General features: G+C 39.3%; 1 protein-coding gene across 1 annotated transcript in view; it reads right to left on the bottom strand.

Moving 5' to 3' along the window:
* pipox (pipecolic acid oxidase) overlaps positions 1–16,639 on the bottom strand; it is a 51,540-nt gene that overhangs the window by 4,276 nt on the left and 30,625 nt on the right. The window contains exons 5-7 of the mRNA XM_083914504.1: positions 16,041–16,193; positions 10,011–10,160; positions 7,910–7,985 (exon numbers count right to left, since the gene is read on the bottom strand). Of these exons, the coding sequence (XP_083770630.1) occupies positions 7,910–7,985; positions 10,011–10,160; positions 16,041–16,193 (379 nt within the window). The remainder of the gene's footprint in view (positions 1–7,909; positions 7,986–10,010; positions 10,161–16,040; positions 16,194–16,639) is intronic.

Raw genomic sequence — 16,639 nt, 5'->3', positions numbered from 1 at the left:
AAGAATTCCACAGACAGAATAAGTCACTTATTCCGTACCAGAATATACATCCCTGATCATCTCTGTGACATTTGTAAATGTTTCAAATTGCAATGAAATTCACAGAGCATGATCCCTAAAATGGAAAGTGGAAAAGGTTGATTCTCCTCTACCACCCTAAACAGTCTTTCATACCACTTGCACCATTGCGTTAGAGCAAAGTCCAACATCAAAATACCCATAGCAGTGCATGTTGGACCCTACATTTAACAAAATAGCCTTATTTGTGCATTTGGTATGAAAGCAGGGATGCACAATCATTTTTAGCTTCACTACTCATAAGACTTTAAGAATAGCAAACTCATTAGTATGTTATTCATTTGACTAACATTTCTGTGTCATGAGTCTTTAGACGTTTTGTCCCTTTATCCCAGAAAGCTCCTCTGAAAGCAGAGAATTGTGAGCGGGATATTAATTACAGATATAATTAGGTAAAGGACATGACTGCATAAGGAGGTGGAAAAGTGCCAGGAGACAATGGAAGTAACTGGGGGGCTTCTGGGAGCCTCCGTCATGTTAATTAGAGAAGAACATGAGTGTAGACCCAAAGCATTGGCGCTTTCACCTTTCACAATAGACAAGAGTGTCTCATTAAAAGTTAAGGATCTATATGTCCCTCGAATATACATGTAAGGGTTGGTGTGTCCAGCTAGAGTTTGTGGGTATTCTGCAGCCCTGAACACTGTGTGAACTTGATCATTGAAAAATTCTGCTCTGAACCCTCCCTGTATTCGATTAATAATCTCTTATTTTTGTCTGTATGCCCAATTTTGTTTGTACCTACTGATTTCTGGGAATCACCAATGTTTTCTTTTTGTTGCTCTTTTCTGATGCAACACTAATTGTTTGTCCAACGTAAGGAAACGCAAGGTTGGTCAATTTTCCATCACACTGTCACTTAAGCAATAGCTGATGATATAATCCCAACATACCACAGCTAAGGGGCTTGTCATCCCTCTGCTTCACGTCAGGCTGAACAATGTCCCTTAGCCGTGATATATGCCCAAAATACCACGGCCTGAAGTGAGCTATTGCTTTTATAAAATGGTATAACAATGCCCTCAATCTTGAATGATAATTATTACTTTTATTTATTATTTAGTTTGTGAGTTACTGTAAGTGTAATTCCTTACAACCCCTAGTTAAGTAAACAGACTAGGTTCTTCTGCTTTTAACCCCAATAAGAAACATCTCCCAGCATTAACCACCAAAAAGTTTAAGTTTTCAATAATCCAGGCATTTAGTCAAACAAAAAACCCACGCATGTTCTAAAATCATAATGTCCACTCCAGCCTAGAATATTCTTCTTCAGCTGGGCCTTTCCACACAGTCCACTTAATCCAAAGGAAAAATGTCCAATGAAAAACTAAAAACTGAATGTTAAATCCCTCCCAAGCAAAAAAACAAAACACAAAGTCCAGCAATTTTTTTTTTTGTTTCCCTGTGATTTTCTTTTTTAAATACAGATTTAATGAGCATTGTTGGAAAAACACTCATAAATATCATATAATCAAATTAAGATTACCAGATATTAGAGAATATTATATTAATATATTATATTATTATTCTTTTAATTTCCCTGTAACTCCAGTACTGACACTCTGGAAATTTACTTTTATTTAACACATCAATTTCACTCCTGCCTAAGTTCTTTTTCTTACAGGGTGACTTTCATTCTTGTTCATGTGTAAGAGTTTGCACATGGTACAACCCCTGCCCTTATAAAGTGTTTAGGGGGCGTTGCCATATGCTAATAAGCATCATGATCCAGTGAGATTCATTATTCAGCTCACCTGGACATTTGGTTTGGTGCATCTAGAGTTGAGAAATTAAGAAAAAATAAAAATACATTTAAAAGGAGATTGCTGAATGAGGCATTGTCTTTGATCAACATTAGCTTACAAGTAACTGCTTACGGTGGAGCGTATGTTTCCCTAACGTAGTTCCCTAACTTTTCCATGCCAAGGCCCCCCAAACAGCATTAGCTTCTGGCTGGGACCCCCCTTTGCAAACCCACCGACAATGCTATAAAACTTATCACGCATCAACTTTAAGAACCTTTTTATTTGTTGGCAAAAGCAAATCCTCTGCGATTGAGTGAGGGTTTTTTTGTACGAGCAATGTGGTATGAAGCTAAAAATTATGCCTTCAGGGCCGCTTGGAATGCAGCACGTCTGAAGAAGTCTGACCTTTTTTCTGCCTCTGCCGGATGTTTTTGTATCAAGTGACGCTGAAGTTTTGAAGGTGTTAAACACTTGTTTGAGAGGGTCTCCAGACAGAGCACACAGTTTGGGAAATCATGGCCATTTTTATGTATGGCTGTATGGCTGTTTTGACAGGCAGGCAATAACAAAGATGAGCATGGAAAATTTTGATATGTTCTATTATTATAAATCCTTTTTTACCACTTTGAAAACCACTGCCCTACACAACACTGTATACCACAGCTAGTTCTGCCCTCTGGTTGGCTGAGACATGGCTGGTAGCCATTTCTTATAGTATGCGAACTACGGTGTTAGTGTCTTCACCATGCCAAAATTATGACTCACCATACCTGCCTAAAATATCTTGATACCGATACTGAAACGATACCATGGCAGAAAACTAAAACATCATCCAAAGTAATGTAATAAAATATAAGTTGACAGAACGTGGAAATTATTAATTTCTTTGTATTGATTAAAATACTTAAACTTAAAAAGTCATAATACAAATATAATTTTGTTAAAGCTGCTGAGCTTTATAGCAATTTAAGATGTTATAAAGTTTACCTAAATGACCCAGACCTGGTGGAGGTCTGTGCTCTAATTTGACCATTCTCTACTAATATAAATTGCAATATATATTATTGATTATTGACAAAATAATTTGACGGTACCTTTCTAGTATCGGTTTACCGTGCAACACTATACTGTATAGGTGGCTACCAGGTGCCTTTTTTTCAAAATTCCATGAAAAGGTCAGTGCACTGTAAATAAATACAGATTAAGAACAGCCTGACATTGCCATCTTACCCTGAGATCGATGAGAGGATAATATCAGTTTCATCTCTGTTCAGTAAGTACAGAGGTCAGGATCATTTCTGGTTGAGCTCAGCAAAAACAAAATGAGCCAAAACAAAATGAGTATAAACACTGCTACGCTAGCTCTTAAAAGTGAAACAATATAACTTCAAGGACTTCACAGCTTTTTAATTTGACAGGTTTATCAGTTAATGAGTCAGCAAAGCTTTGAGCTCAAACCTGACAACTCCACATGAGGATTTTGAGCTGATGCATTCATGTTGGTAGTAACTGTGTCTGAAACCAAGGCTCAAGGCTTGGTTTTTACATTTCTGTGTGCAGACATGTTGTAAATAATTCCTACTTTCTACCATCTCTGTTTTGACAGTTGTGGAGTTACATTTTGCATTTGGCTGTACAAATCTCAGCTAATTATATTTTGGAAATATCTCTGTAATGAACACATGGTGAGACAGATATCTCATCTGACGCTGATATAGCTGCTCACCAACACCATCAGCAGTTGGAGCTGCAGCAGTGGCTGTGACATACAGCTCCTGGAGGTTTACTTTTTAAACCCTTAGTGCCTGATTGCCACAATTTGCGTCAAAATGTTCTCCATCCAAGTTATAACTCAGTCAGATCTGAACAGAGGGACTTTTACTTCAGTGTGACTGACATTGAATCTGAGGATATAGGAGGATATTATCCTCTAACTAATCCACCAGATGTCCAGAGATAAAAAAAAGAAAATCTCCTTAAAGCTAATGTAATAATAAAAATAAAAAAAAGCCCCGCCAACATTCAAGACAGCCATCTTGCGTTTGCAAGTGCTATAGGATTAAAAAAATGATTAGGATTTCCAGGTATTGTCTATGGGGTTTAGATCTGGACTCTGGGTTCAGTCTTTCCCCAGTCAAACACCAAACATAATGTTTCCAAGCAGACCCTAAGGGAGATACAGTGAGTGAAGAAGCGGGACGTAGTACAGTCAATCTCTAAAGCAAGAAATAATCCGCTGTCGGGTCATATCAAGAATATGTTTCTTGAAAGAGAGGGAGGTTATAATTTAGAGGAAAATTGATCTATAACAATAAAAGGTTTTTGTTTTTCCACCTGTGGTGTGAAGCTGTTTAAATGTGGATCTACAACAACGTTCAAGCAAAGACCATTTAAAAAATATATATATATTTATCTTGCTTCTTCACTCACTGCTGCAAGCATACCTTGACGTAACCAAACGCAAAATGGTTGACTTGGATGTGGGCATGGTTTGATTTTAAACCTGCATGTCGCAGCGAGATGCTTCTCTAAATTTTGGCAAGGGGAAAAAAATTGGAATTTTTCAAACAGGTCCCTTGACCTCTGACCTCAAGATATCTGAATGAGTGAGTTCTTTGCAGAGGCGCCTTGACATAACTTTAGGCCCTGGGCCCCATGTGTTTTGAAGTCACCCCCCTCCCTTCAAAACATGCCTCAGCAACATTAATTCAGAACCCCCCATCAATACACCAGACTGGCATTGCATCACTGCCAAGGCCATACCCCATTCTGGTGGATAGAAACACACTGTTACATATGGAGAGAAATAGACAAATAAGGCAAAGCTGTTGTGTAGCAGGTAACAGAGACTTTCTCACCAACCGGTCAAGACAGATGTCCGTCCTCCACAGAGCTGGTTCTGTCCGACCTTCCTGCCTGTTATAGGGAAGGTTTTCGTTGCCACCGTGCTCTACGGAGGAATTGTTGGGTCTATGTAAATCATTGGTGGGTCATAGAGTGTCGTCTATACCTACTCTGTAAAGTGTCCTGAGATAACTTTTGTTATGATTTGGCACTATAAATAAAATTGAATTGAATTGAATTAGATATGAGACTCATAAGATGTCAGTGTGGTAAATGGCTAAATGATGTTATTACTGGACAGCTAGCTTGAGTGGGAGGCTGCTGCTATGCTTTCACTCACTTGAAGGGGGAAGACATAGGGGACATGACGGCAATCAACCATTTTTTAAGGTACTGTGGACGATCAGGTTAAGTTAAGGTCACAAACCAATAGAAAATCAGTGAACAGAATATGAAACTCATCAATAAAAGACAATAATACGTCAACAATAAGTCCAGATAAAGGTAGGTTATCAGCCAAGTAGGCCTGTGTGCATAGTGGCAACACGAGAAGATCAGTACGTTTGATTAAAAGAATCTGTAAAACTAGGCCACGTTCACATAATTTTTGTGTCAGTTCAGTTGTTTTCCTGAATTGTTTTTCAGCTTTGAGGCTCAGCTTTCAGTGAATGTTTGCCATTAATAGATACGTGAGAGAGTGAGCTGCATGCTGTTTGATGTGTGGTTCTGTCCATGGTGCTGATCATGCAGCTGTCACAGTGTCGCTGTTTTTGTGACTCTTTAGCACTAATAACTGACGGAGGCTTCAGACTGCTAGTGTATGTATTGTAAGCATTAACATTGGAGTAAGACTTCATGACTTTAGCATTCTTTATGAATAATAGGCTGCACCATCAGGTCAGAATGTATTCATATCCACTGACCAAATTTTTTAGTGTCAATATTATATTTATATGTTAAGATACTATAGTAAGCATTAATAATACGCATTAACTGCATTACTATCATTGCATGGTAATCTTTTAACATATAAACCTACATAATATTAAACTACTCAATATTAATCCGTTGTTGCATTAAAAAGTCCGGTGCCTCTTCGACCGTGTAACATGCACGGTCAGCCCGGCCGACGTTTCCGTCACCCTGCACTTGAAGTGCTGTGAAGGCATCTACTCACTGTGACGAGCACAAAGGCACAGAGGGAACATGCAGCTCATGGGGTGGCTGCGGATAACATTTCCAGTTTCACAGATGGGACAAAGGCAGACTGAGTGCGCTGATCATAGCTATGCACAGGAAACCTCTGTGACTTTCCTCGCTCAATATGGTTCATAGTAGTTGTGATGCAAAATTATGTGATAATATATGTAAACATTTTTTAGGCTCATGACTCGTGAGGACTGTGGATCGGAGGCCTGGGGCCCAGGACCTAAGCCCAGGTAAGCCTGTCTCCACTTTACAGACCACTTCATGTTTATATCATTAGATAGTTTGGGGTAAAAACATTACAGCTTTGTGCTGTGTATAACATTGTGAATGTGTTAATTTTGGTGCAGGCTTAAAATAAGCCTAGTGGGTTTTCTGCCTCTCACTGCACTGCATATTATTTGTAATCATTGTCATTATTGGTGTTTTATATCATACTGTTATAAAACCCTCCTGTCGAATAACTCCTTCTTGACTGTGATCTCATGTTCCTCTGACCACCGTGGACACAAACATACCTCCGGAGCTTTGTTAAGTCCACTTGGCTCTGTGCTATTCTTGGGTGAGGAGGGAACAAGTGATGCTGATTAATTTGGCTGCTGCTGTGTTAGTGCTGGCACTCATCAGCACACATCTGGTGTACAAGGTGCCAGACACAATACTTTCTGCTCTTTGACTTGTTGACATTTTCATTCGACACAGACTCTTTCTCATTGACTCGATGGACTCAAAAACATAGACTCTGTTGTTGTTTTTGTTTTTAAGCCATGGCATTCTGCCTTTAATAAATGACTGCAAAGATTAAGTGTGTCAATAGCCCTTGAGCGGAACACAGAAGTCCTTGTTTTTCTCTCATTTCTACTTTGCTTAAACACTCGGGCCGGACTGAAATATCTCTACACATTTTGGATGGATTGTTCACAATTTTGGTCCGAACTTCAGGGTGCCCAGAGGATGAATTGCAATGACAAGTGATTTGGCCAAAACTTTGATTCACAACCAAACAGCAAGAATCATCAGCTAGAAAACCATTCATCTCTGTCTGTAATATGTGTTAAGCATGCTATACACTGAACTATAATGTTGTACATGATAAACATGACCTATTATTCATCAGCATGGTAACATTGGCATTGTGAGCATATAAGTATTTGGCATAAAGCCAAATGGCTGCTATGCATAAAGCACCATAACAGTATGCTTAAGTACAGCCTCACAGAGCCTTTAGCACAGTCCACCTGTACTGTGCTTTAGGGTACTTGTCCTCCCCTCCCTCTCCCCCCGCGCCCCAGGCCCGTTTGTACTCACACTACCTGGGCCTCGGCGAATGCTTCTTGCCTGTCTATACGTCATCACGCCGTAACACGCCACACGCATTGATTGACGTCATCGCAATGCGTCGCTTTGTTTAAAAATATTCCATTCCTGAGTTTTTGTGCGCCTTGTCCGACTGTTTTTGAATATTTTCATCTGACCAAATCTGCAGTAAACACTCCACCTCTGCATCACACCAACGTGAACCTTTCTCCGCCATTGTTTTAAATGTCCTCGCATGGTCCGTCCTTCTTTTTTCCTATGTCCAAACAGGCGCACACAAAATGACGTCAGAACCGCCGTAGGCCTCGTGCTCGTACACGTGCGCACAATCGTGCTTGTACATGTGCAAACGTGCTTTACAAAAGCCCACCTCTCCCAAACGGGCCGTGGCCGGCAAGCATACTCCTCCTAAGTGCGGTACGATTGCACTCACACTGGTCAAACGAACTAGACTTTAGCCGTGAAACGTGCTTGGGCAGTGTGTGTGCGCCCTTAGTCTGGTTTAGAAAACTGCTCTGTCTTTAGAATTATTCTAAATTATTCTAATTCTCACAACTGGAAGGCTGCTGGCTTCACCTGTTACTAGGCTACAGCTTCCTTAATCCAGACAGTTTTTCACGTTCCACATGTCTACTTCAAATGTATAAACAGTATGTGTTGTTATGGATGATCCTCTTTATAGCTTTCTGTCAATTAGTTGGAGATGTTTTGTGTTGTACCTGAGAATCCTGCTCCAAACACAATGTTGCTGTAGGCGGGGTGGCAGTCCAACACAAAATGACGATCAGGCGTTAGCTGCAAAGACAACAAAACATGAAATCCAAAATACATAACAGTAGAAACTGATTCAGTCTGAGCAAGCTGAAGTGTTGGACCTTTCTTGAACTGGTTGGTTGTAAAAAAAGTATGATGTGTTCAGGTTTGGAACTGCAGAGCTAAGCTGGGATCTCACAGGCTCTTTGGCCCAGTGCTATTTCACATTAAGTCAAGAGTGCTGCAGCCTTCTTTCTCTTCTTCAGCCTTTTTCACTCCATCATACAGACATGAATAGGGAACTGAGCAGCTGCAGATTGTCCTGACATCTATCTGACAAAGACACACATACTCCTTTAAGCTATTCCATACTCCAGGTTTTAACTGGATGAAATGAATACATAATGGCCTCTGACAAAAGGCAACATTTTACCAAAACTGCAGAGACACAGTTGTTAAATGAGAAAGGAGCGTGACTGTCAGAATTTCAGGGGCATTGGACAAGGTCACCGAAACACACCGCACACACACACACGCACACGCACACACACACAAACATTTCTTAATATCATGGAGGTAGACTAAAGTAAACAAATCCAGAAAAAAACTAAAGTGATAGATTTAGAAGGAAAAAAACAAAAAACCTGTCACACATATCTTGTTACTACAGCATCATCTTTCTTTTTTTGTTTTTTACTTAAAATGTGTCTGAAAAGATACATTAAAAAGAATCCAACCTTTTATTAGCGAATATGAATCAGCATTTTCAAGAAAAAATAAGAATTAACTGATTAAGGATTACTGGTCTAAGGTAAGGTAGCCATCCAGTTACAGTTAAGCTTTAGGATTCACTGTGTCTGCTACATGTATGTCTAACATTTAAACATGATGTAAAAAATATATGAATATGTCAATAATTATTTGTTTAATATATTTATAGACTTTGGACAGCCCTACACATTTTGTAGGTCCAGTTTAATATAAAACTTAATTCTATACAATAAATGTAGTAGGGGTCCCTGCTGTGTTTCTCTTTCAGCAGAGGGGTCCTTGGCCTTAAACACTCAGACCCCTGATATAATAGTTATTTGAAAGTAACACAAAAGTCCCTTTTTACTAGTACAGTAATTACTTTTATATGACCCTCAAATGAAAATGTGTTATCTTCTGAGGCATAAATCTCAATCCTTGGATGGAAGGTTGTAGCCTGGGAACCAGACCAATCTGCCAAACTCATGTTCCATAAGTTCTGGAAGGGTCTGTCCCCTCTTCCATACAGACAGATTTACAGCAGCTTGACATAGTACAGACCAATCACAACTGTTTACAAATTTTTGTGTTTTATTTAGCTGTGATGTGAATGTCTTATCCATGACAATTTTCTTTTGATATGATTGGTTGTAGGTCTTATTTCATCGCTATGATTGGTTGCAGGTCTTTCCAATTGGGTCTAGAAGCATTTTGCTCTTCACCGCTGATAATGCCTCTCTTTTTGTTTGGTGAAGCCAGCTAGAGAGGCTGAGCCCTTCTGAACACTATGATGCGGCGTGTTGGTACCAAACCCCCACCACAGTGACTTCTTGGTTGATCCAATACTGAAGCTCCAAAAACGTCAGTTCTCTGAGCGTCCAGTAGGAGCAGGTTTCATAATACAGCAGTTTCTCATTGACCCCCATGTTAAACAGGCTGTTTTCACAGCATCATTGAACCTGTCTGGTAACAAAAAACATTCTAGTCTGGATGTTTAGGTCATATCTCCATGACAACGCTGAGGGGGTTGAATTTTTTTGGACCAGGCTTAGTATTTATTTTATTGAAGATTAAAGTTTATGAATGATTAGGCGCGTGGCCTCTTGAGTGACAGAGGTAAACGTCAGCCAGATGGACGTATCTCCCTCCCCCCAACGTCACATACATGCCCTTTTTAGGTCAGAGGAAATGCATCCAAGTCAAAGTCTGACAAGAAGGCGACTCCCATAGGCGAGGACGATTGGATAAAGTTGAGAGAACAGACCCCGACGGGTATGCTATGTCCATTTTTTTATACAGTCTATGGTTGGTACTGACCGTATACATGCAGCTCTCCACCACAGCAGGGTCAGGGACCAGACAAGGTAAACTGCGGGCGATGTAACGCTGGAGGATGTCAATATCAGACCTGTCTGTTTGCTTGTCTCTCTCGTCTGGATCTGTCACACTGCCCATATGGTAGCATATCTGCACACAGGATCAAACATCATCAATATTATTTCTATATGAAAAACTATAAGATTGTTAACCATGCATACTTTAAATGAATATCAGCAGCAGTGGGCTAAATGTATTCATAGTATAACACCATCCAACTCTTACTGTATTATGTTAGGTGTATATTTATTCTATAGTTTAGATTTTTGCATGCTTTTATTTACTTAAAGCACACATTCAGCATTAATCATTTTGTATTCAGTAGTCCAGGGTCTTTGGAGTTATTTGAAATGATAGTGATGGTGACAGTAAACATGAAGGCAGAAACAACACAAACAGACACAGCCTGCAGCTCCTTCAGCACATGTCCATTGCAAACCCACTCCTGTTCAAAGGAGCAGGTACACCCACCATGAGCTCTTTACTCTGTTTACCATTCAACAGCCCCTGTGTAGAAATATCATATCATGCTGCAGGAAAGCAAAGCAACAGATTATTTAACAGCTATACTTAAACCCACAAATCCATATACTTTCTTTTCATGACATTACAGCTGATGTTCAAATGTCAATTAGTAGCATTCTAAGCATTCTCCAAAAGAGAATATCATTAAGGGTAGTGTAATGACAAAAAGCAAAAAGTTCCTCTGTATCTTTATCATGATGCAGGGTATAAAATTCAGGAGTTATTAAACTACTGTATAATGAACTTAAAAAATGCCATTTAAAATTATGGAAAATATTCTGAATCGTTATTATTTTGGACGGAATAATCGTGATATGAAATTTTCATACCGTCCCATGTCTAATGCTTCTTCACAACGTGCAGGGGCGTAGATAAAAACACAAATGAGTACATGCATACACAAAGTACACATATACTACATTACATGCCAACTGCATGTGAAAGAAATACATATGAATCCAAAATTAAAAATGCAAAGCAAAATTATTTTGACTGTGCAAGAAAAGAGAATTAACAATAGCTTCCCCCCTCCCCCACTTTCTTCAGCAGCCTGAGTCAGACAAATAACTTTTTCAAAGTGCATATAGCATGTGAGTATAATTGTATGAAGACAGAATCCCCAAGCTAGTTAGCACAGTGGTAAATATCAAGTAAGATTTGATGTAAAGCTATGTAATATGGCAGGACATGTTACTTATTACTTATTTAGGCTCCTATTGCCAGCTTCAGAGGAAAATGACAAAAGGAGAGGAGGAGCGTCTGTCTTGCACACACTTCTAAAGCTGCTTTAGTGGGCTGCTGCTGTCAGCCAGGTCTGACGCATACAGCCTCACCCAGAGACCAGAGGCACAGCGAAGACAATGAGGAATTAAAAGAACTGCACAAGATTATTTGTTTTTACAGAATTTTATGATTCAGACAACTTGCTGTCAGGTCTTTGCAGTCAAAACAAAACAATGAAAAATCAGAAAAAATTAAAATTTCTTCTCTGCTTCGCTGGGGGATGTTCTTCAAACTATGTTAAATGGTCCAAACATTGAACATACAGAAGCTTTGGTGCCTGTGTCTCAGAGTGAATAATGTGATGTGGCATCACCATCTGTCCACCCCTCTCTTCTATGCATGTGGTCTGCTATTAGGCTGTGAGCCCCTGCTGGCCCGCCATGATGCCCAAAATAGAGATGTGCCATCAGATGACATCAAACCACAGAGCACGACTCCCAGAAAACTGATCTGACCACAGTTTATAGTTGACTTAAGTGTTAATGTGTATGAGTGTTAATATACAGTGATTTTATTTTAAGCTGAGTGGCAATTATCCCACTGTGACAATATAGTTCTCAAAAGCAAAATTACAACCAAATTGAGCACAAAGCCTTTTTTGTGTGCTTTCCCTATAGGTATGAGCAGGTATAGGTTAGCAGTGTATTTCTGACAATAAATTATCAGCAACTTTACAAAATGTATGTTAATTAGTATTAATTCTAATTACTGAATAATACAAAACGTGAAAAATATCCCTAATTGAAAAATAGTGTATAATACATAGTGCCTATACAAATAATTCACTACCTTGTTAGATTTTTTGGCACTGATCAACAGAAAATAATCCTTTATGTCAAAATGAGAACACATCCCTACAAAGTATTTAAATTTAAATTTTTGTTTAAAACTTAATGCAGTCTGCAAGATGTATTATCCAACAGGACAATTAGTCCAAGTTACACAGTAATTGTCACACTTTATCCCTCTCTCCCTCATCCTCTCCTCTGGAACCAACTCCCAAGTGTTATTCGGAATACAGACACTGTCCCCATATTTAAGAGTAAACTTAAAACTTTCCTTTTTGATAAAGCTTACAGCTAGGGCTTACGAGCCCTTAGCAATGTTGTTATTTTTAAGCTGATTTTGTTCTTCTTAATTATGCTGCTATAGGCCTAGTCTGCCGGGGGATAATACTTTTCCAGATACTCTGAGCTTCTCTCCTCTCTGTCTGTATCATTCATGTCTCATCAATGCATGTTACTAATTCAACTTCTTCCCTGGAGTTGTTTGTGCTTTGTCGTCTCGCAGGTCTCTGCTGGTCGTGGTGGTGCCTGCTGCCGTGTTCCTGCATGACGCTTCCTGCTACTATTATAATTTATAACCTTAGCTGTGCTTGTTTCTACTATTCTGCTGTATTAACTGCCATAACATATAAGTCATAATCACATTACTATAGATATTATTATGGTTACTGGAAGTGTGTCTGTCTCTGTGTCTGTCTTTGTCTTTCTCTGTCCATCTGTCCGTCTTTTCTCTCTTTCTCTCTCCTTTTCTTCCTCCCACACCGGTCAAGACAGATGGCCGTCCTCCACAGAGCTGGGTCTGTTCTTTCCTGCCTGTTATAGGGAAGGTTTTGGTTGCCACCGTACTCTATGGGGGAATTGTTGGGTCTATGTTTATCATAAATAAGTCATAGAGTGTGGTCTTTACCTAGTTTGTAAAGTGTCCTGAGATAACTTTTGTTATGATTTGGCACTATAAATAAAATTGAATTGAATTGAATTGAATCCTCCCTCCTGTTTAGACTGCCTTCCCTGTTAAACCTGCTCTGTCAGCTCTTAGGCCTATAGAGCCCTGAACTGTATCAGTCTGCGTAGTAGTCGGCATTTGGTTCCAATGCCTTGTTAGCCTCCAGACCCAGCAGATGAATCATGTTCTGTGGAGGAAATTGATGAGGCGATTCACACTATTAAGTAACACTAATGACACTGGCAATCTAGAAAGTTTAGTCCCAGCATGGGCTAGCAAGGAGGCTATCTGGACTGGCAGAGGACTTGAAGTCTGCTCTAACCTCTCCATCTGCTAGCCTCCAGCCTGCTGATTTCAAGCCCGCTTCCATATGAATATGTTTTACTGCTTATAAATTAAAAACAAAGCTACATAGGGTCACGTCCAGGGTTCTAACACCCGCCAACCTGCCAAATGCGGGTAAAAATTACTTTTTGCGGGTGTTAACAATAACTTACTAGCCAGTTTGACCAGTGATGTACAAGATGAGGCATTACATGCATGATTGAAGCTTCTGTTTTCGGTCATTTATCTTTGTTGTGGTACTTTTCCCATGAACGCTCTGCCGTAATGCTACGTGATGACATTTCTTAAGTCCACTGGCTGTGCGCAGTTTGCAGTGAAACCAGCGTGAGAAACCATGGAAACAAACGCAGCTTCCAACAGAAAACACAAGGAAGATGAAGGACGAAGACAGCCGAAGCAGGAAAATAGACAAAGAGGAGGGAGTTAGCTAATGTTAGTAAAGTCAAAAGTTCAGATTAAACTAAATGACTAGAGTAGGGAGTTAGCCAATGTTAGAAAAGTAAAGTCAAAAGTTCAGATTAAACTAAATGACGAAAGAGTAGGGAGTTAGCCAAAGTTAGAAAAGTAAAGTCAAAAGTTCAGATTAAACTAAATGACTAAAAAGGAGGGCGTTAGCCAATGTTGAAAAAGTAAAGTCAAAAGTTCAGATTAAACTAAATGACTAAAGAGTAGGGAGTTAGCTAATGTTAGAAAAGTAAAGTCAAAAGTTCAGAGTAAACTAAATGACTAAAGAGGAGGGAGTTAGCTAACATTAGTAAATTAAAGTCAAAAGTTCAGATTAAACTAAATGACTAAAAAGGAGGGCGTTAGCTAATGTTAGTAAAGTAAAAAAAAGTTAAGATAAACTAAATGACTAAAGAGAATGGAGTGAGTAAAGTAAAGTCAAATGTTCAGATTAAACTAAATGACTAAAGAGGAGGGAGTTAGCTAACGTTAGTAAAGTCAAAAGTTCAGATTAAACTAAATGACTAAAGAGGAGGGAGATAGCTAACGTTAGTAAAGTAAAATAAAAAGTAAAGATAAACTAAATGTGGCAGTGGTTGGGACAGACTTCTGGGGGCAAGAAGAGGAAAGAGGCAGGGGATGAAGATATCGAGAGTTTTGTTTTGTCAGGATTGCTGCATGTACGCAAAAGAAAAAACAAAATGAACAATTTGGTGATGGAGACTAGTTATTTTAAAGTCGAGGCAGTAAAGGACCATGAGAGTGCCGGAAGTCATCAGGAGAGCCTGAGGAACTTGGATGTATTATAGATAGAAAGATAGATCCCAAGCTTGAAATGCAATGTTTGCACTTGCTGTGTGTATTTTGTTGTATATATTGTACTTGATATGTGTTTTTCATGCCGACAATGTTAATAAAATGATTAAATGCATTCAGTGGCACTCATAATTTCTTTTATTTTTACTGGAAAAAAATTGGCTAGTGGAAATTCTGATTGGCTGGTAACTTTCTAATGTGGCTGGTAATTTTCTAATTTAGAACCCTGGTCATGTTGATTAGTGTATGAAGTGTATGAAAAATGTGTTCCTACATTTGAAATATGTTACTGCCCCACTGCACAATGGAAGGTCAGCATCATTTTTGGACGTCCAATTTCAGTCCACTGAAGGAGTTGTTTTGTAACACCAGGGGACGTCTTTTTTTCCCCGAAGTTTACAGAACGTCCAATGTTAACATCCGTGGGATCTCCGTGTAAGGGCTATATATAGTCCAAATATGGTCGTTTGTGGACGTCTTTTAAACATCAAATTTGGACTACTTCTATGATTATAATATTAAAAATAACAACATGGCACTTTACTAGGGTCACAGACCTTATGGCCGCCATTCAGCGCCTATGGCCCTGGTGTGTGAAGTGTCTTGCCCAAGGACACAACAATCATGACATAAGTCAGGGCGGGGATCAAACTGCCAACCCTCTGAACATTCGCAAGCCTTCTCTACCACTTGATCCACAGCTCAGCAACAGCAGCCTTAGCAACAGGTTCTTTGATGCTAGCATAGGGCCAACGTTAGCTTGTTGCTCCTGGCGTGAATTTTCTGGCTCTCTAGTATTTGACTTCTGTAATAATAAGGTGGATAGGCTACCATGAAATTATTTTCAACTAATTGCATTTACAATAAAAAAACAGATAATTGCAAAAAAACATATATGCATGAATAAATAACTTAATCATTCAGAATAAACCATTAAAGAAAAAAAGGAATAGATTTTCTGAATTGGTCATGGACCAATTGACCCAATATGGACACGATCTATCCGACGTCCAGTGTTTAGGGGATGTATGCTGGTTAGCAAAATGATTTTATGGTTATCAGACAACACATGCTTTTGTACTGTACTCTGTATAATAAATCACATCATTAGTTAAGCAATGCTCCAGTGTGTGTGTATGTATCTTCATTTGATAAAAAGTTTTCTTCAGTGCACACACCACTGGTTTAGATACTAATGTTGAATAATGAAGTCAAATGATCAACTAGAAAAGCAGATGGATTTTTTTTTATAAATTCTACTTTATATTATTACCATTTATATGTGAGGGATCTGTACAGAATCTTTAGTTCAGTACTCTGACATACCTTAACCAGGCCTGGGTACTCGTTGGATGGGAGGCCGTAGATGTGTTCACAGGCCTCCTCGCCCTCAGTCAGCAAGAAGCAGGGAAAGCGCTGCTTCACATTGTATGATCCTGGAACCTTCTCTTTCCAGTAGCACACGTTGATCTTTACCACCTATAGCAGTGAAAGAAGGAAAACCATTAGTACCAGCCGAGTCCCCAGATATCTGGCTTTCACTAAAGACCAAAAATTATGACCAAGACAAACATGTTTCAAATTACTTTTTTGTGATTGGTTACCTCTAAGGTATTTTAATTTTTCAAGGCTGTCTTATACCCCATAATATACCCCATATACAGTATTTATACCCTATAGATCAGATGTGAACAAGTGCTCAGATCAGTGAGTAAAGTAAAAGATGTAATACCACAGAGTAAACATACTCTGTCACAAGAAAAAGTCCATCACCGCGGGTGGCTGAGGCCGATCCCAGCTGACATCGGTACACCCTGGTCAGGACGCTAGTCTATCACAGGGTACATAGAGACAGACAACCATCCACACCTACAGGCAATTTAGAGTAATCCCTTAACGTGCATGTCCATAGACTGTCGGAGGAA

This window comes from Echiichthys vipera, assembly GCF_963691815.1.
Source record: "Echiichthys vipera genome assembly, chromosome: 5".
Classification (NCBI taxonomy): domain Eukaryota; kingdom Metazoa; phylum Chordata; class Actinopteri; order Perciformes; family Trachinidae; genus Echiichthys; species Echiichthys vipera.
The sequence above is the reverse complement of the archived record's forward strand: the minus strand, read 5'-3'. Positions and strand labels throughout refer to the sequence as shown.